Genomic DNA, 25,988 nt, shown 5'->3' with positions numbered 1-25,988 from the left:
CATGCTGTCTCCATTCTCCTCTTGATGCAGTCTTCCTTCTCATCTTCTACCTTTTAGCACATCTTTTGTTTCTTGTGAGTCATTCCTTTCAGTCTGAAGTTCCAGGCAGTGGAAAGGTAATTGCTTGGACCAGCTATGCTTTATTTGCATATTTCAGAGACATCACCTGTCCTTCAAGTCTATTCACTCTTCCTCCAGAACAGAGAATAATTTATGAAGCCATTCTTTTGCATTCTCCAGCCTTGAAACAGAAACATTTCATGCCGTCAACACCTCCCAGTGCTTTGGGTCCTTTACAAAGGAAGATGTGTCCCTGCTGCTTCTCTTCTCCTATGTTCACCTGTCCTATTCCTGCTTTACTGGCAGCAAATGACAATTGCTTTTGGTGGCTTTGGCTGGTGTGAGCATGGTGGTGACACTCACCTGCCCTCTCTGCCAGCCACCACGTGCCTGTCCCTCTGGCTCTGCCTTCCCACTGCCCTGGTGCTGTCCTGCAGCCTCAGCAGTGGGCTCAGGGATTTGGGGAATGTCACCTTCAGAAGATGGGTGTCACCTTCATGCAGTCACTTGTTGTGCATCGCTGTGTAATTGGGCACTCCAGTACTTGCAGCTTTTGAGAGTCATAGTGGCTGTTTGCAGTCCCCCACACATTCCCAAATTCTCATCTCTCTTGTGTATTGGATGTCACAAATCCCCACTGGCTTCAAGTTTTTCAAGCCCAAAGGAGCAGAAGCAGGCCAGCACTTCCTTTCTCAGCAGCCTTGAACACGTCCTTTGCACTGAAATCCTGTCGCAGGGGCCGTGGGTGGAGGTGTGACACGACACTGCAGCGGGGTGGCCGGGAGCTGTTATTGATCCGTTCTTGTAACGAGATGGTTATATGGCACAGCTCAAACAATAAAAATAAATAATAAAAAAAGCATCCAGATTTGCTCAGCACATTTAGCCTTCCATTTACTGATTGCAATTTTGGCATCGCTCAGTTCGAAATATTTCCTTTTCCTATTTCATATATTGCGTATTTACCGGTTCAAATCTGAACAGCTTGTCACTACTAACTTCAGTGGCATCCTTTCCCAAATACTTACACGCCTCTTCCTATTTGCTTTGAGTGCTGAAACTCACAAGAGGACTTAAAGATTTTCTATTTATATATCAAAGTTTAAAAAGTTGGCATTTTAACTTGTTCGACTCGGCTTCACCAATAATGCAGTTAGTAAAATTTCTGCTGTGTAATGAGGAAAGTTGGAGATAAGAATCTGAAGAGCAGAGACTTCTCTCTGAGGGAAAGAGAGCTCCACTTCAAAGAAAATAGATATTCACCAAACATCTTTTTAGGCTCTTAAAGGTGTGAAGTCCCACTTCTGATGTTTACAGGGGAGAAGCTTGTTTGTGGTTTTTTTTAAGTACTATTCTGTGCCTTGTTTGAATAGGAGAGGATTTAATTCTCTGTAGTCTGGCCCAAATAGTGAATGGGAGTAAAATCTCTGCTGGGTTGGTGTGGGAGCAGCAGATCATGCCAGGAGAGGACCCTTGGGAGACAAAAAGGCTCATGAAATGGACAACAAACTTCAGAGTGGATAAAATAGCAAATGCACAATTGCTGCAGTCTCGGAGCAGTCCAGTAAGCAGGAAAACCTTTGGGAATAAAACAAATGGATTTGTCCATTGGGTGTTTTTGCAGGAAGTACTGCAGGGGGCAATATTTGATAAGGTGGGTGGCCAGGTACCCTGTGCCCAGGGCTGGGCTCCATCCCTTCTGATGAAATAACCTTTCTCTGTCACATTTATATGCAATAAGCAAGTTGAAACTTAAATGTGGGAAAGAGAATTTGCAGTTCAGGGGTACAGTGAAAAGCAGGAGAAACAATTCCCAGATTTGCAGACGAGCTGATGTCTATGTGTGCTTTTGGCAGGCTGCACCAGGTGTTAACTGAATTATTTTAATAATTGATTTAAATTAATGAGCCTCTTGTATTTAAGTAAGCTCTCCAAGGCAGCTTAGAATCTCTGTAGTGTAGGGTCTCCAAGAGAACTGAAAAATTTCTATAATGACTCAAATACAAACTCTGTTTCCAATGACATTAAAAAAAAAAACTTGGAAATCAAAACTTGAATTTTTCTTAAATTTGGATTCATTGCTCAAGTCTGCCCTGTTGATATCTGGAACAAGAAGCTTTGATCTTTTGCAGTTTGCAGGTTTTATGTCTGGTCAACTTCTAAGGATTAGATTAGTAGCTGGTAAATGCAGTTTCAGGCTGAAATCTGTGGATTTCTTGGTTAGTTCTGCAGGCCAGCAGAATTTCTTCTGGAAATTAAGAGATGCATTAGAAAAACAGTTGTCTGTAAACAAAATGAGTGCACCCATCGTGTTTTCCTGTTTTGCCTATCAGTCAAACAGATGTCTCCCTTGATAATCTGGCCCAGCAGCCACTGTTTGTGCTTGGGAAAGAGCAGCAGAGCGGTGTGGGCAGGATTACAAGGGGGATGGGAAGAGCAGGAAGGGAAGGGACCTGTTTAGGTCTCTCTCTGCCTGTCACCAGCTGCATTGAGCTCAGATACCTGCTCTGTTTGGGGAAATATCTCAATTTATGGCTTGCTCTGCTGTGAGGTCAAAAACTTTGAAAAATAACGACTTTATTTCTTTTGTAGTATAAAAGCCATTTAATTGCATCGTGTAAAGTGGGCACTAATCAAATTATGGCTGTGCTCCCTAAAGCTTGCTGCCCTGTGCTAATGCAGCACACTGGGAAGAGGAGCTGTGGAACAGTGCTGCAGGGGCTTTGCACATTTCTTTGTATGGATCCTGCTGTGGCACTTGATCCTTAGGGGATTTCATATCTGACTTTTTGTTTGTGTTTTTTTTTAATCCAAATGTTGTTGATAACAATAATTTCTAACAAAATATGGAAAACAAAGCTGACTGTTTGCTCTACATTGTTTCTTGAAAGCTCTTCAGTGGTGACCACATTGGAAGAAGCATATCACTGAAACAAGCTGTAAACTCTGATCAAGCTCTTCCCCTTTGAAAACAAAACAGAACAAAGCCAAATCATCAGGACTGTTTTTTTTGGGTTTTTTTAAATTATTATTCTTTTAGGAGAAAACTAAGCACTAGAAATTAGGATTAAAACCAGAAAATTGATCCACCCCAGGCTTCTGGCTTTGGGGCATGTAAGACTACAGTGTCCTCTGGTTTTAGACAAACTGCTGAGTTGTTCTTTTTGAATTGGGGTATGTAATAGTTTTTGAGGGTTTTTATATCCTGAGCAGGTTTAGATGTTAACACACAGAGGGATCCTTCTGCCATGCTGCCTTTTGCCAGATGTATGAGGGACAATCTCTACCATGCAAGTGGGGTTAGTGGAGGGTGCAGTTATTTACATGCAGGGCTCACAAAAACTTGCAGTTTGTTTACACTTCACTCCTACTTGTGAGATTAGAGTCCCACACCTTATTTTACCCAAGTTGGAAAAAAGGCACTTTGTTATCTGCACAATTAAAGTGCTTTGTTTTTGGAGCGCGCTTTCAGAATGAACTTTTCTTATTAGCAATGGGATGTTTTGTAGTTCCTGTTGTGTCAGAAACTAAAATACCACACTACAAACATGAACTAAATTTCCCCATTCTTCCACAATGAAGGTAGGTAGTGTTGTTTTGCTGCATCTTCTTATGAGGAGTGTGTGCTGATGCTTTAAGTCCCTGATACAGGTCCTACTCACAAACAAGGCTGTCCACAGGTAATTTGTTGCCTTTCTGTCCCTTCTTTGCAAGTGACTCACCTGCCAGGCCCTGGGGTGCTGTGCTGGTGGGACTTAGATTTTGCTTGTGGACAAGTTTGATCAATCACAGGGTTTTTTATCTCCTGCAGCCTTTTATAGTAGAGCACAAAACAAAATGCCAGACCCAGACTGTTGTTTGGAATTGTGGCTCTGGCAAGCTGTGCAGAAGTGAAGAAGTTAAAATGAACAAGCATCTCATACTAGAAATATAAACAGCTGGAATATGTGTCAGCCTCCTCCCCCCTGGGAGTGTGTTGGATTGTTCTCTTTGATTTTACATCTCTGCAGAAATTTATGGTCTCGGCTCCTTTTATTTATGACATTCTGATCCTCGACCAAGCGATTGATTGAAATACAACAGTGCCAAGCTGCAAGTCTGTATTTCAGAGAGGCTGAAGTTCAGGAGGCAAAGCAGCAATGCAGTCATGGATTGAAGGCTGCACTGGAATCCTGTAACAGAGGTTGCCCACATTTCTATGCCCCTAAGCTTGTTCAAAGGAGAGAATTATCATGACAAGGGTTATGCCTCTTCTCTGTCCCTTCTCTTAGGCTGCCTGTTCTTGCTGAAAGTATACTGTATGTTAAATATGCAATCTTACCAGCCCTCTAAGGGCTAACTTTGGCTTGCAGAGATGCTAGTCCTCATTTTTCCAGCTCAGACCCAGCAGTGTTGATGCACTCTTTTGTCAGTGGCTGTGAGTAGCATAACATATTCTCTTGCAGCTACTTGGATGTAACAGTAGTGGGTTTTGAGAATTCCAACCAAGAAATTGGAATTGGTTGGGGTGGGGGGGTGGGGGGTGTCACCATTAGTGATTTTGGTTGAATATTAATATTAGTTTTTTTTTGTTTCAAATACATCACAGAATTAATTTTCACCACCTTGCACTGATTACAGAAATATTATAGAATATACTATTTGGGATATATTCAGAGAAAAGGAATAATAGAGGCATAGCTCTGCCTTGCTGAGTGTGCTGCTGCAGCAAAGTGATGCATGTGGTATCCCAGCATCATGATTCCTGGCTTGCAGGTGGATGAAGGCACTGCATGCTAGCCAGATACACCAGAGGCAATTGGAAAAAAAGAGCAAGTAAATTTATATATATATATTCTCAAACTAGTGGCATACAGCGATGACAAGATGTAACAGAGTGAGACAAAACACTTTACTGTGTAACTTTCTGTGCAGCAAGGGATTTGTTGCTTTTTTGTTATCCCTGTAATAATTGTTACTTGTCCAGAAGTAACAGGTTCTGCTGTCTGCCTGCAGTCCCACAGCACCTGGTTCTTCTGTGATCCCATGGCTGTGGGATTGGAAGCACGGGATGCAGCTGAGCTCTGGGACCTTAAAACTTCACTTGAGCAATTGCTCTCCTAGCTGAGGAAGCATCTCAGTGTCAGGGACCTGATCACCAGATCAGGTGTCAGTTGCTGCAGATCCTCTGCTGAAGGTTGTTGCTTCTGTGGCTGAGTTGACAGAAAATGGTTAAATACTGCTATTTCCAGGGATCTTGGCTTAAACTGAGATGGCAAGGTTGAATTTGGTAAAATTTCAGACTAGAAGCTGAAATGACTGAGATGCAACCAGAGGTGCCCTCTGTCATTTCTGCCTTGAGGTGGCAGTTTCTGGCAAGGCAAGGAAGGTGTGTGAATGCCAAATGCAGTTTTTATTTGTTGCAGATTTTAGCAGCAATGCTGCTGCTCCTCAGCCACAAAAATGTGAGTGACAAAAGCATTGAAAATTTGATTTTTTGAAGTGGCTGTGTGAGGCTGGAAGCAGGAAAGAGCAGTGTTATGACATGAGAAGTGACTCCACCAGCCATCAAAACTTTCCAGTGAGGTTCATTTCTGTACTGAAAACTCCTCTGGCTGAAACAAATCCGTGCATGATGCTTTTGGAAGTGCTGACATGACAAAACTGGGGGCTGGGAAAGCTGCAGGATGGGCTGGCAGAGGAGAGGTGTTGAACCAAGCAGGAGGCTGCCATGGGCAGTTCAGGAGCTCGGGCAGAGAGCAGAGCCTCTGGTGGAACAGGAGGTTTGGAAGGGGAGGAAAAACAAATAGGAAATTGCAAAGTGAGATGGGGGACCAGATCTGCTTTCTCTGCCTAGTTTTAGCTGGGGTTGGAACTAGGTGACCTTTAAGGTGCTTTCCTACCCAAACCATTCTGTGGTTCTGTGATGATTCCAACTTCCCAAGTCACTTCCTGAGCAGGAGAGAGCCTTCCTGACACCCATAGATCCCAAAGTTTACCCAGAGTGCCCAGAAATGTGGAAAATCCTATTTTGGGATAGCCAAGTGAGGTGGTGAGTGAGGGTGGGGGGAGCAGGAACTGACTCCTCTGCTCATGGCACTTGGTGGCCATTCCAGAGGGGGGCTTTGACTTGCTCTGCTGCTCTCTTGCATGCTCTGCTCGTGGAGCTCCTACTCCTATTTTGGCCAGAAAACCACCAGGCTGGGCTGGCAGCTTTACTGTTTTAAATTGGGAAGGACTCAACCTCTAATTACAAAAGAATTTGATTTTTCCAAGTAATTGAAGTTGTTGCAAGACTCTCAGCTTGTTGTATCAGAGGCTTTTAAAAAATTCAGGAATTTGGGTAGAAATTGCAGGTTCTTACTGTGGAATGTGTAATATATTGATGTTTAGGTGTGGAGCTGTAGACATTCACTTGAAAGTATTCAAACACAGGAAAGGTCTGTGTACCCTGCTGCTTCACATGGCAGGGCAAAGGCTGGTTTACAAGAAAGAGTGTGTTAATTAAGAATAGCATATGCTTTTGGGTAGAAGAAACCAGCTGTAATTTTTTTGTGTCCAGCATAAGCTATATCATAAGTAAGCTGCTTCTTTTGTGAAAATACTGCTTTCTGAATTAGAAAAAGGTTAAGTGGTTATGTTTAGCTTGCAATTTACAGGAAATATCAAGGAAGTATTGAGTGTAATTACTGGAGATTGAGATTTTGTTTGGATGTTAACTAACAGATTGGTTAATGTCATGTAAACGCTATTTGTCTCTTAGATTGGAAAAAGTTTTCCTTTAAAAGGGCAGCTATTGTCTCCTACTCTGATGCTTGGACACTGTTGTAGCAAATTACTCCTGTTCTAAGGAAAGGTGGCACTCCTCAAACATCTCTGGAGCATCCTAGAGGTACTTTGAGCTGAGCTAACCAACACAAGGCAGGGAAAGGCTCAGGCACAGCCTCAGTGCTCAGCACTAAGGGCTGCTCCACAGGCAGCTGCTTCCAGATCCTGCATCCCTCTGGCTAAGCCTGCCAAGGGTTGCACTGTATGTTTGGAAATCTCCTTGTTCCTGCTTGGGACCAGTGAAGATCTCTTCATTCTGCCATTTCTGTGCCTGCAGACCTCATAAATCCACCCTCTGCCTTCACAACCGAGATGTGCTGTGGGAAGTGTCCATGGCACTGGTCTAGCAGCCTCAGAGCTGTTCCTTTTGCCAGTGGTGTCTGGCCAATGTCACTCCACAAAGCAGAGGATGGCTGCTGATGTCCTTTATTTACCAAAAGTTAGGGTTGCCTTCAGTTTTCAGGCTTCACAGTACCTGTTTCATCCCAAGCCATGGAGTGAGTTACTCAGTATTTCCAGCATGGCTCAGAATATATTTCTTGCTCCTGCAAATGTCTGTGTAAATCTCTATAAATATCTTGTATTAGATTGACAAAACCCCCCAACAATTGCAGTACAGGCTGTGTTTGTGTTTGTGTTTCATCCCCTCTGCTTGGACATCCATGGATTTTCATACAGGTGATGGGACAGAAGGAATTGATTGCTCCAGGACTGACCTGGTTTCCTTCATGCTGGCAGGGTCCAAACACCACTCACGTCACCCTTTGGGCTGCAGGCACTGGGAATATGCAAGTTTTGGCATAGTCCATGAAAAGAACGTCAGGAAAGGAGCCTGCTGGTGGTCTTTGCCACCTCCATGTCTGCTTTTCCTCTTAAAAAAGTGCCCCACAAACCAAAAACTGTGGGAAGCCACTGCTTTAGGGCTTTTTTTGAGCGTAGTATTTCCTTCCACGCATACACCAAAATGTGTACAGTGAGTCATGAAATCACAGCTCCTAGTAAGCATAAGACCTGCTCAAAATTATGTTACACATTTTACATTTATTTCCCTTCTCCTGACTGTCTTTACTACTAATTTCCAACTGTGATTATGGTGCAGTTATTAATTAAGTCGTTATAGTTAAATGAGTAATCTGCAAAGCTTTGCTTTAGATCAGAGCACTGTTTAATTATGACATTAGTTATAGTATGTTGGTTTTTATTTTTTGACTGTAATCTGGAAAATATTTTCCCTGTCTTAAATTGTGTTTCTTAAAGGGAAATTCTGTGATGAGACTTAAAAGAACTGGAAAAGTTTACGTAGACATTATGGGAATGTCAACTAAATATTTAAATATTATTAACGAAATATTTAATGTATTGGAATATTAACTTCAATATTTAAAACAAAAAAAACCAACCCACCTCGACCCCACGTTATCCTGCAGAGTGCTGGCATTTTTCACGGGCAGTTTGCTCAGATTGTTCAGATCCTCAGTGGGCTCTTGAAAAGGCTCCAGGTGCTGAGTCATGTGCGTGCTGGGGCCGAGCTGCTGCTGGGAGCCAAGAAGGATTGTTGAGCGAGGAATATTAAAATAGTCTGTTTATGACAGTCATTAATAGGGCTGGTGTGGAGGGTACGGCAGCCTCCTGTGAAAGGTGGCTTTGCAGAGGCTCAGCCAGGAGGGATTTGTATCTTATTTGGGTGTTATTGCCTTACAGTGGTCAGTAAAAGAGAGTGAGAAACGCTGAGCTCATATCTTAGTCAGGAAGGAAGCATTTGATGAATTTAAACTATGTCAACGCCCAATTTTATAAATGGTTAAAGTTATATTTCCTGTGATCTTTCCTGTTAAAGATATATTTCATCACCTCCAAAGGGTTAATATTTCCCTTCGCTCCCGCTGCAGGTAGCGCGAAGTGCAGCCGAGCTGTAAAGTCAGAAGGATACAGGTGGAAAATACCTTTGGAAGAGAACATTGTTTGTCCTCATTTCACGCCTCATTAGCCGCGCTGCCGGAGGAGCCTCCCGCTTTGTTCCGGGGTCAGGAGCCTCCCGCATTGTTACGGGGACAAGGGACATCTCCTCCCCATCCCAGGGCTCTCATCTTCGGACCACCTGCGTTTGGGGTGGACAGCACCCTCCTCCCCTCGGCTCTCCTGGCACTGGCCTTAACTAGCAAAGGAAAAGACGGCGGCAATTATGGCACACACAATTAACGAGCTTCTAATCTCCAGCCTTGTGTGTAATTGCTGCTGTCAAATACAATTAGTCTCTGCCCAAGTTCCCTTCCCAGGGGGATGGCCAGGCCGTGGCACACAGGGAGAGGAGGGGGGCGAGTGTCTGAAACTTTAGGAGAGTTTGCATTTTCTTGTTGTCTCCCCAATAATCTTCACTCCTCAAATAAAGAAATGTTAATCCAGAGCATTAGGGGAACAGCAGAGCAGGTCTGCTCTTGGATCTGAAGTGTCTTCTGTAAAATTTCTCACCTGACACTATACCAGTTTAATTACAAATCAATATCAGCACATATCAGGGATTTACTTGTACTTTCCTGTGAGCCTGACAGGGCTCCAGCATATCACCTATCCTGCTGTAACAACAGACTAGATTTGCTACACCTCCCAGGTGTAGTTTGGGGAGCTGGGACATGGGCCAGGGTTTCTCCTACCCCTGCCAAGCAGACCTGTATGAACATCCAGCAACTGCAGCTCCTCCAGGCTTGGTGGCTCAGGACCCCTTGGTTGCACTTCTAAGCCCTGCAGCACTTTGAAAGGCCATGACAGATTTTGGTGGCTTCTTTGGTGGCTGCTGAAGACTACCACATTCCTGCCAAGGAGAGTGCTGCTGTGTGTGCACCCTGTAGACAGGTACAGAGCAAGGTGATATGTGCCTGTCCCCAGGGCTGGGTTCTGTGCCTGACCATGCAGGAAGGCCAGGGAATGTGCCAGGCTGACACTGCACTGGAGGCACAGGTAAGCTGGAGAAAGGTGAGTTGTGCAGCACAAATGCAGATTGGAATCTGCACTACACATTTGCTGCTGCAGAAATGCTTGAGAAGCTTTGACTAGAGTAATTTTGTTAGGTGTATTCCTTGTCTGCATCCCACAAAGCTGGATACAACTGCTGCTCTGGCTCAAGCTCCATCAGGCTCAAAGGAAGAGGAAAATAATACAACAAGTAGTGCAAACTTCTTCCATGTGGTGTGGTGGCTCAGGTGGGTCCTGATGCATCACTCTCATTTAAGTTGTCTTACTTTTCTGTTTCCAAGGTGCTGAAAAACTTCAGTCTTGACCATTTTAAGGTATTAGCCAGGGTAACTTTGAAGATAAGCATTTTGAAGAGATGAACTTTTTTTGCTGATGGCTTTCTCTTCTTTTGAAATATCTATTTATGGGAAGTTATTTAAGGATTTTGGGTGTGGAGAAAAGCCAGAGCGACATGTGTGGGGACTGGAGGGATGATAGATGTGCAGTGCAACACGGCCACCTGCCTTGTCAAATAGCTATTGCTGTGTTTGCTGGGTGTCTGGGCATGCAAAACCAGCAAGGCAGAGTTCCCATGTTGCTCTGGATAAAACTGGGATGCCCTACGTTTAACCCATGCCTGGGATCTAGCTCTTCTGTTAGCTCAAAATTATGGTCTTTCATTAGGCTTTACTGAAACTTGTGCTGTTCCTGCCGTTTTGTAGTATTTCTGTAGGACTTCTCTGTACCTTCTGTCAGAATTAGGAGTCCCTTGCCCTGCATGTAAATAGCTGTGTCCCATTCCATCCCAACTAATCACTGAGAGTGAGTTAATTTGCATATCTATAGCTACTTCTGGCTCTCGAGCTTGAAGTGGGTCATTGGGAGGACCCATGAATTTGCCATCTTGTTAAATCTGTTGTAGCCTTTTTTGTGTAGATTGGAATAAACCTTGGTTGTGGAAATGAAAAACAATCCATCCCTGTCCTGTCTTCAGGGATAGGGCAAGAGAGTGATCCACCAAACCAACCCCCATCAGGAAACTACTGCTCCTCCTCCTAAATGATAATTTTCTTCCCACTCCTCAAAAATGCCAAAGGAAAAATGGATCATTATTGCAATCATGGGAGAGTTTTGTGACAAAACCCTTGCAAAGAAAATGTTTGTCTCTAATTGTTCTGCATTTCCATAATGCTTAGTATGATAAAACCATCTTCTCTTTCTCCTTTATTTTTCAATCATGATTAGGCTTTAATGTTGTTAAAGCTTATAAGTGAGTTTGAGCCACTGTCTTGTTGAAGAGAAGATGGAGCTGAAATTTTCAGTGAGACATTGGACAGGGTTTTTAATGTGTCTGTCATTATATGTTAACCTCTGAACTGGGACACGACGTCTGTTTTATGGCTGACAACAATTTAAAAGTATACATCTTGACATGGTGGATAAAGGAAGAAGGGGGGGTGGAGAAGAAAAAAAGAATTAATGATGTTAGCAAATATTAGTCCCTGTATTTCCATTTTGCTCTGAAAGTGGTTGTCAGGCTTTGAGGCTGCCTGGAGCAGCATTGCCAGTGACAGCCAGCCGGGATGCCATTGTCCCTTGGATCGAGCTGGGCTGTTATTGACAAAGTCAGTGCACTGAGGCAGGGACAGGGATGCTCCAATGTCTGTTCTGGAGCATCTGCTTTTCTCCTGGCACTCCTGGTGACATTTGAAAAGAGTAGTTCTGGGCTTAGTGGAGTTCCCTGTGCCAGTCCCTGAGCCCATCTGAAGTCAGGGGGGTTGAAGGTGTCTCTTCAGGAGTACATTTGCTGCATACTGAAGCCCAGATTTGCCTGTGGTTTATGCTGGTTTTGGCCAGCCAGACCCACCCACCAAAGCTAACTGTCACAGGAGCAGTGATTTTGACATCAGCCTTAATTGTACACCAGCCACAAAGAATCAGTGGGCAAGGGGAAAACATGAGAAATTTCACTGTTTAAGGCATGTCTTGCACTTCTCTATCATCTTTTCCCCTGTTTCTTACATGCCACTGCCTTGGCTTTGGCACACAAGTGCAATCCTCCAAGGTGTCTTCACATGCTGGCACAAATTCCTCATTATTCCCACAGTTTTTAACTGGCATGGAGCAATGTCCTCATGGAGTTCACAGCAATTTTGCCATTCCTACAGCACCTCTCCTGCATGGTCCACCTGTGGATGCTGTCATCTCCCTTGGGTCCAGGTTCCAGATTATGGAAGCCCGGGATCCTGCTATTCCTTAACTATTATTAGTTACATGTGCATCTGCAGTGCTTCTGGACAGTGCTGCCAGCAGTGAAAGAAATTGAGCTGGCTTAATTGAGAGCCACATAGTTAATTATTAGTGCCTTTTTAACGGAGGAGACAGGAAATTTGCAGTGTCAGTTTTTAATTTCATTGTGGTTTGTGGGAGAATGTGACTTTAAACTCATGAGTCATTACCTGCATATAAGTAGCCCTAAAAGCTCTCTTTTGCTGTAAAAATTTCAAAATATTTAAGAAAGAAAAGGGCATCTGTCTGTTACTGATCCCTTCAGGATGAGCAAGAAATAAAAACACCAGTTGTTGTCAGTGCTGTCAGTAGCTGTGACGTGATTTGGAGGGAACTGCTGCTCCTTGCTCCACTTTTTGTGTCACTGAGCTTGGAACATCGTGCTCAGATATTGTATGGGAGTTCTGGCAGGCTGGGCTGCAAGGATTTTGGAAGTGAGCAATGAGCTCATGGATAGGCAGGTTGTCAAAGTCAGCTGGAAAGAAACCAGTTTGTGTCTGCCTTGGAAGAAACCAGTTTGTGCGTCAGCAGAGTTAACTTTTTTGGGAAGCTTGGACACATTCCCCTTTGAAAGCCCATTGAGGATGAATGGTGGAGCCTTGTCTTTGTTTTCATGGCTAAATACTGAGAAAACAGAATATTTTCCTGTGCCTTCTTCATAAACTTGTTCTACATATCAAGGACTGTGGTGGAATAAGCTTGCTTCAATATTCATAAATTGAATATTGAATTACCTATTTCTGTGTGAAAGATATGAGATAAAAGCTACTTGGACAAAGTAACTTGTATATGGATTAAAAATCAAAGAAGTTTTTGCTTGAGTGTTTCTTCCCCAAGAAAGCCTTTATCACTAAGTTCCCCGTTGACCTTATGTGTACTTAATCAACGTGATTAATCTTTGGTAGAAATGTATCCATTGTGCAAAGAAGGTGAACTTAATCCTAGAAATCTTTTTTTTTTCTTTTTTTTTTTTTAAATCTCTGCTTCTAGAAAGATTAAATGTATTTTTTCAAATGTTTTTTCTGACTTGGAAAAAAAGCAACAACCAAGAACTAGAGTGGCCAGAGATAAAATAATATAGATTAAAAATTTTGTGCCGTTTCTGACACTGATTGAATGCCCATCATCCCTCTGTGTCAAACAGGATAGACTAGTAGTGAGTATAGCTTCATTGTATAGGAATAACTCTTCTGTGCACTTTCAGGTGATCTGAAATTAATTTTATTTTATTAATGGAATCTAAGTAATTGATGGACAGTAAGGTTCCCTGCTAAATAATTTTTTAAGAGGGGCACTGCACTGTAAGGACTCTGAAGCCCTTTCCCTTGAAAAAGGAGAACTTCATGTCACTTTCTGCTCTAAATTAGAGAGAGCCTACTTGCCATGGAATGGTCTTCAAAGCCAATTTCCTTTCTGTGTGTTCTTACAAAGTTTGTCTGTGATATCTGCAAACCTCGTGTTATGGCTTTGGGCTGGTACAGGAGAACTGAAAGGTGGAACTGGTTGGCTAAGGCTGGGCAGAATGTGAATGTATTATAGGGAGCTAATATATTGATTTAAAACAAAAGCAACCTGAGGAGTAGGAAGAAAGACAAATATAAGTATGTTTTAATAAAAAGAAACCCCACAACATCTTTCTAGGTAGAATTCTGATGGGACAGCAATGCTTTTGGGTGTAATGAAGCTGATGAGAGGGATGGAGCACCTCTGCTGTGAGGAAAGGCTGAGAGAACTGGGATTGTTCAGTGGACAAGACAAGGCTTTGGGGTGATCTAATTGTGCCCTTCCAGTACCTGAAGGGAACCTACAAGAAAGATGCAGAAAGACTATTTACAATAGCTGGAGTGACAGGACAAGGGGAATTACTTCAAATTGAAAGAGAGTAGGTTTAGATTAGATATCATTAAAAAAATTCTCCCCTCTGAGGTTGGGGAGGGCCTGACACAGGCTGTCCTGTGGCTGCCCCTGGATCCCTGGGAGTGTTCCAGGCCAGGCTGCATGGGGCTTGGAGCAACCTGGTCCAGTAAAAGGTGTCCCTGCTCATGACAGGAGAGTGAAACTAGATTATTTTCAAGGTCCCTTCTAACCCAAATCATTCTAGGTTTCTGTGGTTCTGTGTATTGCAGCTACAGAGAAGCTGCAAGAGGCTGGGATTTTGCTGCTGATCTTTATCACCCTAGGTGTGACCCTCTGCCATCCCAGAAAGCCTCAGACCTGTTCACTGGCAGCAGCAAGCTGCAAGGAATGGGCTGGTTTTGTAAGGAATTGCTGCTGCAAATTCCAAACCAGTTCTGGCTGCTTATCTGAAAACCAAAATACTTAATGCTATGGAAGAGTTGGGGTTTCTGGTTCCCTGCACCCCCTAATTGGGTCAGGCTTTCAGACAGCAGGCACTTACCCCTGCTGAAAGTCTGGCATCAATGTAAAGTCAGGCAATTGAAGAAGCCAGGCTGCAGGATGGTTTTTTGAAAAGGTAGGCCTGGGGCTCCATATCGATCAATCATTATTCTAATTGTTCATTTCTATTATGGTGGGAATCATTCAGAATCCTAGAGTTCCTGGGAGTAAATCATTTGGAAATGCTGCCCATTATAAAATTTAATTTTAAATCTATATTAAATAGATTTATAAAGGCAAGCTTTGCAATCTAGTAACAGAATATTATGCTGCCTCACAGAGGCTCAGCTTTTGGGTCCTGAGGGGCCAGGGTTGGGAATGAGAGTTGGCAATATGGTGGGAGCCAGGATGCTGGACCAATCTTTTTTTTTTTTCTTTCAGACACCAGAGAAGAGGGGAAAGGAAAGCAAAACTGTATTTGGAGGCCCAGTCATCAGCTCATTATATCAAGAAGAAGAAATCATCAGGTGATTATCTGTGCTGGAATTCAGATAAAAACTGTGTTTTCCTAATGTCATTTTTAAGGTGTCTTTTTCTTTTTTTTTTTTTTTTAATATTGCACAAGTGTGGGGGCAACTACAACAGAATAATAAATGACAGGAAAGAACTTTTCAGGTCCATAATCATTTAAATCAATATCTGCCTGTATCATTGCCAGGTAGTAACCTTTCCCTAGCACAAGATGTGGGGGAAGGGTAAGGCTTCCCATTTTTCAGTTATATGGCTTAAAAAAAAAAGGGTAATATTGGATATTTTTTATAGAAAGCTATTCAGGCACTACCTTTTTCAAATAGTTATTTCTTTACCAATATATTCGTTAGGGACTGTTCAGTGAAGGCTTTAGTGTTGGACAATGTTTGCCTTCACGGACAGTTTGTGCCTTATATCAAATTAATTGTTTTCTAGGCTCTGCAGTTAGAAAAGCCAGCTCTGCATTTACTGAACTAGAGTGGCTGCTACTTAAAAGTGTCAAGGTACAAGTAATAAGTGACATTAGCTACTGAATAAGGACACCTGGATGATTTTCATTTGGTTTATTTTTTTGCTGTTCCAGTCTACTAATCATGGGTATAATATACCAATACCTAAATGATTTTGTGGAGGAAATTTTAGTATCATATTTTTAGTTAAAATAAACAGTCAGAGAAGACTAAATTTTTGACAGTGTTTCCCATCATGTCACTCATTTACGTGTGTATGTTCCTGTTTTTTAATGAATGTCTTGCATCATTTTACATCCAGGAAATGTAAACATTGATTTCTCAACATGCAGTCTCCAGCTGGGAACTTACCTGAAGAGTTAAAACTCTAGCACAGCATTTCTTTTGACTTGTTGTCACAAACCAACCAACAGAAATGTCGATCAGGTGGCTCCAAACCCTTTGCAAAGGGCTCAGGTAGGAATGGAGGCAGCTGTTGTGAGCAGGCAGGGTGGCAGCTGTGTGCTTGGCAATAATGCAGGCATTTCCCTGGGGATGCAATCCACTGTGGAGTGGAGTGGAGGGGAATATTTGGCCAGGAATAGTTTCTTTCCCTTGCATGGAGAGCCAGCACATCTTTGACTTGCCCTGGCCCTTGAGTAGAGGTGGTCAGGTATGACCTTGGTTTAATACACTGAGGAATGGCACTGCTGCTGGCCACCAGCTCTTTTTTTGACCCTGCTCCATCAGTGCAGGTCTCAGCCAATATCCTTGATCTCACAGTTTGTGGTTTAAATCCTGTTCAAGCTCTCCTTTTAGGGGTAGAGCAAATCCCCACAGTGCTGAAAAAGTCTTGGTTATCCCAAGTGCTGCCTATGCCCTTTCTTTGGTTTGAAAGACAGAATAATGTACAGAAAAAACAGTTTGCTCTGGTTGACTTGACCAGCGTAATTTTTTCATGTGTTTGTTTTTATTTCCAAGAGTACAGCTGCAAATACATTTTTCCAAACATACCATGAGGAACATAGGTGCTGTTTGTTTAGCACAGCACAGCTGTCCTTACAAATGAGGCTGTAGGCAGGTGCAGTCTCCCACACATCTGGAATAGGGTGGTTCTGCTGAAATTTGTTGAAGTGTCCTGACTGTGCTGCCAGGGTGGAAACTCATGTAGTCTGTCAGCTCAATTTGATTGCCAGACATCAGTGTCTTCCTTGCAAGAAGGGAATGAGCAAGTGTCACATCATCTATCCACAGAGCTGGACAGCTTCACATTTCCTGGTTCTTTTGTTTACTCTTCATTCTCTTCCTGGAACAGGGAATAAACATGCAAGTTTAGGCATATCTCTAGTGTGATAATTCCACTCATAAAAGCATAGCCTTAAACAGCAAAATTGCTCTGGTACCAAACCTGCAAGCAGATAAACCAAAGAGGTTTGGTGTCCAGGTTTGTCTAGAGCAGGTATTGGTTCCATACCTGTACCTGAGGAGAATGACTTTTGTGAGGCTGTGAGTGGTTACTTAAAAAAACATAAGCTTAGCATTTAGTAATTCTTCATAAAACAGAATGTTATCATTTAAAAAATGAAGCATTTTCTGTAGAGGAAGTAAGACTAAACATTTTAAGGGGAAGGAAACTGATTAGCTTAAGCCAAGATAAACTTTAACACACTGATAGCTCTGGGTAAATGCAGTGCTATCAGTTCAGTGGGTATATGTGTGCTCCCTCAAAACCTCCTGTCTGAGAAAAGAAACTTTGGTGCAGACTCTTTTATTGACTCAGTTGTCCATGATGGGTCCAACAAGCTTGCAAAAATTTGAATAGAAATCAAACCACTTCCGTTTTTTTCCCATAACTGTTGATAGGATTAAGTATTTTCTTGTTAGAGGATCACTAAAGAAGCCCAGAATAACTAAGAAAACCCCCTTGTTTTGTGTACTAAAAGCTAAAAGTCAACTCCTCATCAGCCCTGAGTCCTGACAGACTGCTAGAAGCAATTTCTCAGCAGGTATTACTCTGCCAAACAGCCTACCGTGTGCCCTTTAGGATTCTGCTGATCCAAAGGCAGGAAAAGGCTGTTGATTTATCTGGAGCCACGACCTCAGCTTGCACCAGGAGAGAGACAAGAAGCAGGCAGGTGCAGAGTTTTGAAGGGTCACCTAAGCAGGTTCACTTGTTTTATTCTTTACCAGAACATTCTGAACAGTTTATCAAACAATTAAAGCCCTCCAAGCTGATGCTGTGTAATATGAAGTGGAAAGAAATAGAATAGAATGTTTTAAATAGAATATATTTTAAATAGAATAAACCCCTAGTTTGCCATCAGCAGTACTTAGCAACAAAGCAGCAGTGCCATTGATTTCAAATGAGTGTCTAAAATGATTCCTAAATAACACTTACATTCCTTTTATGGAATGAAATGCTTGGGGTTTAGGATGCAGATCTAAATGATGGACGAAGTGAAGTTTACCATACCCTGTCCTAAAGTGAATCAGCAGTAGGAGAAACTCCAGTGGTGCCAGGGCCACTTTTTCTTTATCACTAATTATCTCAAATGTTTCTAATTGAGAACAAGATAGAAAAATGGTCAGTCTGGCTCACAGTATGTTGCACTGATTCCAAATGAAGTCAAGACCATCCACAGAAACAGGTTATACCGATCTAATTGAATCAATTTAGAGAGAGATTCGGGTAAATCAGTGCAATTTGTGTGTTCATAGATCAGCCCTCAAATCAGGAGAAGGTCTCTTGAGCTAATGAGGCTTAGCAGTTATTTACTTTGGGGTACTGGGCACTGGTCATCAATTAGGAGTCATTAATAAACCCTGGCAATAAAGAGCTCAAGTACCCCCAGTGAGTAATGGGGAGCAGTTGCAGGATGTATTAGCATAGTGCTCTGCCTCTGGGTTTCTCTGCAAATCACTTATCTCCCCTCAGGCATTGCATAAAACTCCTGGATGCTGGTGACTGATGATGGGACTTGGAGGTTCCCTTGGAAGGAAAAATTTAGAAATTATCAGTGATTTCAGGCTGGGTATAGTGGTGGTTTGGGTTTTTTACTGCTACGTAAAGCTTTATGTCCCTTTTCTGGTTTTATTACCAGAACAAAGCAGTAGTAGTGGAGCTCTTTCATGATCAAAGCACTCTAATTGGACTTTCACAAACCTGGGAAATGACCAGTGATCTGAGGTTGACTCATGCGTTACCAGTATAAATCTCATCCAAGACACAATCTGAGAGATACACCAAAAATACCAGAGCCTTGGAAATCCAGCTTTATTTTTCAGTATTATTTTTTAGCCGGGGCAAGGAGTAGACAGTTTGTAAGTGTTTTCAGGAAACAAATACATTGATTTGGCAGGTGGAGAATGAGGAATAACCTTGCCAAATGTCCGTGTCCCTTTCCACTTCCACTGGAGGAGCCCTCTTGCACTCTGCCATGAGCTGCTTCCTGAGGGCTTTGGCATGCCAGGATGGGAATGACATCTGCCAGTCAGCACAGAGGCCTTCTTGAGCTGTGTTTTACCTCTTCCATCCAGAGGGATGCTGAAGAAGCTCTTTTTGATCAAAATACCACCCTTCCCCAGACATTTGGGAGCTACCCCAATCACGAGTGGGGCAACCATTTAGGACGTGGGTGCGGAGCGGGCACCCCTGGTGTGCAGGACCTGCCTGATGCTGTGCAATCCATCAGAATTGTATTAATCCCACTAACGCAGCCACCATCTGGTCCCGCTGCCGGGCCGGCTCGTGTGAGCCCCCGTGATGGATGGCCTTGGGAATTGATTAGTTGTTGTGCGAGACAAATGAACTGTTTTGGCAGAAAATACCAGAGGTCGCTGCATGTGGTCAGGCACAAAGGCTGCTGAATTTTAAAGAGCTGCTTCCAGCATCCGTTGCAAGGATGCTGCTTCAGAGCAGCGATGGCTTTTGGGATGAGCCCAGTGCTCCAGTGCACGGTTGGGGTTTTGTTATCTCCCTCCAGTCCTACTTTTGGGAGCACCAGCACTGAAAATGAATGTAAAGCTGCAGAGTCGTGTGGCATACGTGTTGGGAGTTATGGGCTGGTGGTGTGTGTGGGTGGTTGTGCCACAGATGTGTCACTGATAGCTGTGCAATCCCTGTGGAAGAGCTTTCCTGGTTCTGTGGAGCCCATGATGTGCCCAAGCAAAACACCTGTGGGTCCTGGCAGATGGGACTTGGGGTTTTTCAGGTCAGTGTTGCTTCGAAAGGGCTGCTGTCATGGTGATGTTCAGCAGACCAATCTTTTGACTTCAAGATGATTGCCAAGTTTATTGCTTCCCCCTTTTTACTGTCCCCGGAGCAATGACCTTTGGGGCTTTGCTTTGTTGTGCAAAGGGCTCAGGCCTGCCTTCCCTTTGGAGAGCACATCCTTCTGTGGTGGCTCCCACTCAGCATTTTCCTGGCCGCCTCCTCTGCGGCGCTGTAGCGTGTGCGGTGGGTGGGGAATTGGATGACACATGTCCCGCCATGTCCCAGCGGCTCTCGGAGGGATGGCACACGAGTGTGCCAGCAAGTGGGCAACACTTCCCTCGGGACGGCCTGCCGGCTCAAAATAAACTTGAGTTATGGATTTATTCAACTTGTAAAACCTCAGCTGGCATAAATAATTGAGAAAGCAAAGGTTTGTCTGTGGAGCGTACCTCAGGGACCTGCTCCTACCTCCCTCCCTCCCACCACCCTTTCTTATGAAAATGATCCCAGTTGCACTGATAGATAATAACAACACCAAGCAATTAAAAGCTATGGGTGGCTGGAGAGAGGAGAAAAGGTTCAGTTAATGAGCTTTTCCTCTTCCTGTGCCCAGGAGAGCCTCCGAAGTGACGAGGCGATTAAAGCGAAGAGATAATTATAGATTATGTGAAAATGGGTCCCTTGGGGGGCCGAGGGCCTTGACATAAACAGCGAGTGTTGAGTGCCTCTCGGTTCCCTGCGCACGTCCCGTTCCGCTCCGCCGCCGTGCCGTGCCAAGCACACGGGTGAAGCCACCTGTTAGTGACACTCGGGGCCACTCCACAGCAAATCCACTGGGATGTGCCTTGGACCAGTCCCAGGAAAACAGGAGAGGATGCCCAGAGTAGAACCTGGTCTCAGTCCTCTGCCCTGAGCCTTGCGCTGGAGGTAACCTGTGGAGGGGGGAGGAAGGGGACAGGGCAAACCTGGAGGGTGTTCTCTGCACAAGGGTAAATTAATGGGAATTTCAAATCTCTTCTATGCCCTTTTCAGTGGCAGCCTTGGTGCTGTTTGGAAAGCAAGGAGTTTTACACCACTCCAGATAAGAAGGAAGTGATCAACTGGCAGCAGATTTTTTCCATGAGCTGTTTCAAACCTGTTGGTTCAACACGTGTTTTGGACAGCCTATGGAGAAAGCTTGCAAAGCCTTCTAAGCCTGGGGAGAGATAACTTAGTTTAAGTTCTTCCAAAGTCTTTTATTCAAGGATGGAAAAAGCTGCCCATGTGTTATTTGCAGGCAACGGGTATGCTTCAACTCATCTTTAAATCAGAATTAGTGTCTCTTACTGGGATGGAGGAGAGCAAAGGAAATAGCTTTGGGGGCCATCAGCAAGGGAGGAGAGAAACCCTCTGGCCGTCCTCAGGAAACAGATATAAAAGCTCTACCTGCCTTTGCTGACAGTCAGGTGCTTGCTGACTTCAAGACTCCTTTTAATCTCAGCAATTTGACATTAGCTACAGGTTTTGCATCATTGTACACATCTCCATTAGGTTGAGTTTCATGGTGTCTCTCATCTGAAGCAGTCCTGAATACTGTATCTTTTATGTAAATTGAGATTTTTCTGAAAATACTGATGGAAATGCTATGGGTTCTCTCCCCCCTAACATGATCTAAGCATGTCTTTGCATTGGCACTTCTGTATTTCTCACATTTGTTTGATTTTTGCCTGTTTCTACCACTTTCTGGGCCTTGCTGCTGTCTCCTACCAGTTTTATGAAGAGTACAAATTCCTGCTTAGGAACAGGCTGATAAAATCATTGCATCCTTTTTCTTTTCCTGCTACAGTGGAGGTATTATTATATACACATACACATAAAGAAAGGGAAAAAAACGTGTTGCCAAGTTTCCAAGCTCTGTTTCTTATTTGTACTGTATGGTTTTCAATGCAAAGTCAGCACATAACAGTAACTTATTGTTATTCCATTCACACCTGCAAGAAGAATGTCTTCTCTAATATTGGTCCCTCGAAAAATCTGGGATTAACTCCTTTAAGCTCTTTCCTCAGTTTCCCTTCTTGTTTTAGCTGTATCAGATTTTTTTAAATGTCTGGAGTGCAGCTTCATATGATTACTTCATTTGTAGGTAAAATGTTCTCATTGTGACCAGAAAGGGCTTGTTTCTCTTCATTAATATTTATAGAAAAATTGGATATAATATATGCTTAATTTTTTTTTCAGGAGGGCATCAGGAGCAAAGGAATGGTTTAAAGATTGAGAAATAAATGCAGAGTAGAAGAACAAAATTTCCCGAAACCTATCTTCAGGTGGGGAAATTAGTATTCTGGATTAATTCCATTGTGGAGACTTCTGAAAGAAAAGTGGTTTTTTGGAATGGGGATATATAGAGATTTGCAGAGTTGGTTATTCCAGAAAACTAAATCGTATCCAAATAGCTGTGTCAGGTCATTTTCCCCTTACAGACAATAATATCCTCAGGAAAGACTTTAGAAGTCCTGTCTGGAGGCTGTGGTGGGAAAATGGGCTGGTTGTGGTAGGTCAGGGTTGCTGTTCCCTCTCTGCTGGCACAGACCCTACACGTACTCCCTGTGGAGCACAGTCAGGTGCTTTATGGCTGCCACATCCCTGCTGATACCTCTGGTGCTGCCCTGTGAGCTCTGCCAGGGCTCTGCAGCATGTGGAATGACCAGGTGGCATCACTGCCAGGGAGGGAAGGGCACAGCCTGGGGCTCATGATTGTGTCATGGAAAATCACCCAGGAGTAGCTGGGGATGGTTGTGGGCCTCCCTAGTGAGAAGGCACTGGGGTTTGCTGTGGTGTTATGGAAGGAAGTGTGATCTGTAATAAATGAGGGAGGTGTGGCTGTGCAGTGGGGAACCAAATTCCTGTACAGCATTGTTTGAAAAGCAGCTTCTCCCAAAAGGCTGCCAGGGCTGTGCTGGAGAGGTTGGACTAACAAGGTAGGACTGGAGGGGCTTCCCAGCATATCACATCAGCCCTTGTTAGCAGGGGCAGGCATGTCTTGTGACCTCCATCATGAGTCTGTCAAGCTCCATCTCGAGCAGTATAAGATTCTGCTTTTTCTAATCCTGCTGTGAGATTCTTTTTTTTCCTGGAATTCAAGGTAATTGCATTTAAAGAATTCAGTGATCTGTTTCCCAGGAGCTTATGTGTAACGAGCGGGCAAGACCTCCAACAAATGAGTTGGTCAAGAAACTGGGAGCCTCCTGTAATGTCCTTAGGCCTAAACACAGTGTGGAATCCTCTGTGGCTCCCAGCTCTTCACTAGAAAGGTGCAGCCCAGGTGTCTTTGCAGGGACTGCCTCTGTACAAAGAGTAGTGGTGATGTGCTGGAGAGCAGTGCTACTGAGGGAGCAAGGTGAGAGGGAGAGCAGAGAAAGTAAATTCTTTGGAGAAAGCAGTGATCTGCCACTGGAGCAAGTATCAGTGCTTTTTCCCACCTTTTTCTGGCACCATGGCAAGACACAGATGCTTGAGGCCTGAAGAATCAGGCTGTAACTCAGCAAGCCAGATGCGTAACAATAAAAATCAAAGTCAAAGTTGGGTCATGGTGCTCTGCAGAGGACATGGCCTTGCTGGCATTTCATTTTTGGGGGACTGCAGGTTGAAGACTGTCACTTTTTGTTTGTAACCCATTGCTCAGAAATGCAAATGTTACCTAGATTTTACTTTTCCTTCCTGGCGTTCTTCAGCCTGCAAGTTAAAGAGCAATGCAGGTGAACAGAAATGCTGTTGCTTTTTAGCAGCAGGGGATCAGTCCTTAAATTTCCCTGTTGAATTTCTCCTGCCCACAGCAGACTGACCTCCTTACTGGGTCTGACCAGGTCCAGCAAGCTTCCTTTTCTCTGGGTAACTGAGGCTGTCAGTCTGAGTTCTGCTGAGCATCCATAAACTCTTTAGTTAAGGTGATTGAAAACTGGGGATGTCATGTGAGGCAACAGCTCTGTGCTTAACTCTTGTGAAGCTGCCAAGTCCCATAGCAATGCTGATGGGCTAATTTGAACCATGGTTTTCATCTAGAAACCAGAAAGAGAGAGGATTATGTGGGCTTTTTGGCTTGCTTCTGGAAAACCAATGGCCTTTTTTCATTATTCCCTGCTAGCAGCACAGTGACATCACTGTAGTTAGGCCTAAAGGTATTATTCTTGTAAGAATCTGCGAAGGGTCTTAAATTCTTTAGAGGTGCTGTTTGTTTGGCAGGTAAGGATGGAAGTTTTACTGTGTCTGAAGCTAGAGTACAGCTGTTAAGAGGAACTGTAGGTGTGACTCAAGCACCTGTGACACCATCATTTGATCTTTCTTCCTTCAAGCAGTTCTAAGCAAGCCCCTACTGGTGTTGTATCCAGGATCCAACGTGTGTTTAGGGACAGATTGTTTTGAAGGTCTGCTGTTGTTCCTCCTGTTTTCTCCAAGCCACGTTAGTGGCCTCTGTCCAGGGTGGATGGCATTGGATGGGACTTTGTTGTGACCTAGAGTGGCTCTTACAAGAACAGCAGCTTCAGCCTTTTATCTTCTGTGGGATTGCAGTCATTTATACCAAAACTTGAACAAGGATTTTTCTAGCTAACTTCATACATTTCTTGTGCCATCTCACAGGAATAAACTGACACTTGTCTGGGCATAATATGTTAAAAACAACCTTTGTTTTTCTAGGAAGCAGGATCTTCTGTTTCTTAAATTGAGGGAGGTGGGGAAAAAGTACATTATTCTGCACGTGCAATACTAGATGGCTGTTTTGATCCAATGACAGCACTGAAATGTCTGTAACAAGGTTAGAGCATATAATGTGTGTGTGGCCTTTGTGTTGTGTAGTAACATGGTGCCTCTTTTGCTTTTGTTTCCTGAATAGGGAAGAGGACAAGAACATTTTTGATTACTGCAGAGAAAACAACATTGACTATGTAACCAAAGCCATTCAATCAAAAAAAGTGGATGTGAATGTCACAGATGAGGAGGTATGGAGAAAAGATAAGGACCATCAATCTTTTATCTGTTTTGTGTATTAATTCACTGCTACTCCTTTTTAAAATTCCATAGATGAAATTGTAACAAGGTACTGCAACAGTTGGACAAATACTTGGTCATTGAGACAGGGTAATCTATTTGGAAACAACTTTCCACTGGATTTCTGATAGTGTGGATGTCCAACTGTGGGGCTGTAGCATGTCAGATCACAAACTTAGTTTCCATGTTATTTTCAGCAATACCAGCAGCCACTAGTATTGAGTATAAGAGTAAGATCATCTGAATACCTGATCTTAAGAGTAAGATCTTCTGAATACCTCTCTTTCCCCACTTTATACACTAAGTGTGGTTGAACAGAAGTAGGAAGTGAGTGAAACAGCTTTTTTGACCTATGAACCTTCAGGTTGAAGGAGAATTTCTCACATACCACAGGTTTTCATCATTCTCAGACAGAGGGGAAATGAGTGACACTGTCTTTCCAGCTTCCCGGAAACAGTGACATTGTCCAGTTTTTCTCTACTTATCAAACTCAAAACACCAATCCACCACAGGGAGGTAATACAGGCATTGCCAGAAACCCCAAGAAAAAAAACAGTCTAAAACTGTGAATTGGCTTAATCCTTTTTTTCATAAGAGTACACACCTGGTGGGGGCAGTTTCCTGTTGAACCTTCAGGAGTTGTGGCTGTACCAGGTTTGTCACCTTGGCTTCCCTGCTTGCACAGTGCCACCTAGCCCTGTCCCTGGTCCAGCCTGAGCACAGCTCCTTCCAGCACGTTGTGTTTTGGTGAACAGATGAAGTGCTTAGACATTCATAGACTGAGACGCCACAAATTCAGTTGGGTTCTCCTGTAGCTCTAAGCAGATTTCTGCCCTCTGAGCCATGACAGCCCCGGCTGGGGCTCTGAATGCTGATGGCAGGGCCTTTTATTATTAATCAGGAGTTCATGTGAATTAATTTTCAGAGGAGAGGAGGGAGGATGTTCACAATCAGGATTGGAATTTCACATCATAAATTCAATGAACTGAAACTGTCATGTGCCATACAGTCACTGCAACAGCACTGTTCCTGAGCTCCATCCTCCTCCTGCTGATCACAGGTTACAGGAGGAGATGTCCAGGGCAGTCCCACAGAAAATGCAGCTGGAGTCTGTTAATTAATAAAAGCTCATTTTTAGGATCACATGCTTACAATAAATGCATGTTAGCATTGCTTTGTTTCCACTGGCAAGATACTCTTTGTAATTAGCAGCATTTAGAAGCTTGGTTTTTCCTTTCTGTTCAAGTAATGTGTTTGTTCTGTTCAAATATGCTTGTTTTCAAAAAATATTTTGTGGAAGCTGAAGTATCTAAACTATGTAAAAAACTACC

General features: G+C 43.4%; 1 protein-coding gene across 2 annotated transcripts in view; it reads left to right on the top strand.

The window, feature by feature from the left end:
• The window catches only part of ACBD6 (acyl-CoA binding domain containing 6), an 80,407-nt gene that overhangs the window by 10,115 nt on the left and 44,304 nt on the right, over positions 1 to 25,988 (top strand). For both annotated transcript variants that reach the window (XM_021545838.4, XM_085586720.1), the window contains exons 4-5: positions 14,884 to 14,969; positions 24,503 to 24,608. In XM_021545838.4, the coding sequence (XP_021401513.1) occupies positions 14,884 to 14,969; positions 24,503 to 24,608 (192 nt within the window). The remainder of the gene's footprint in view (positions 1 to 14,883; positions 14,970 to 24,502; positions 24,609 to 25,988) is intronic.

The sequence above is a fragment of the Lonchura striata genome, chromosome 8 (genome assembly GCF_050655825.1).
Source record: "Lonchura striata isolate lonStrDom1 chromosome 8, ASM5065582v1, whole genome shotgun sequence".
Classification (NCBI taxonomy): domain Eukaryota; kingdom Metazoa; phylum Chordata; class Aves; order Passeriformes; family Estrildidae; genus Lonchura; species Lonchura striata.
Note: the sequence above shows the minus strand (reverse complement) of the source record. Positions and strands in the feature narration are given on the sequence as shown.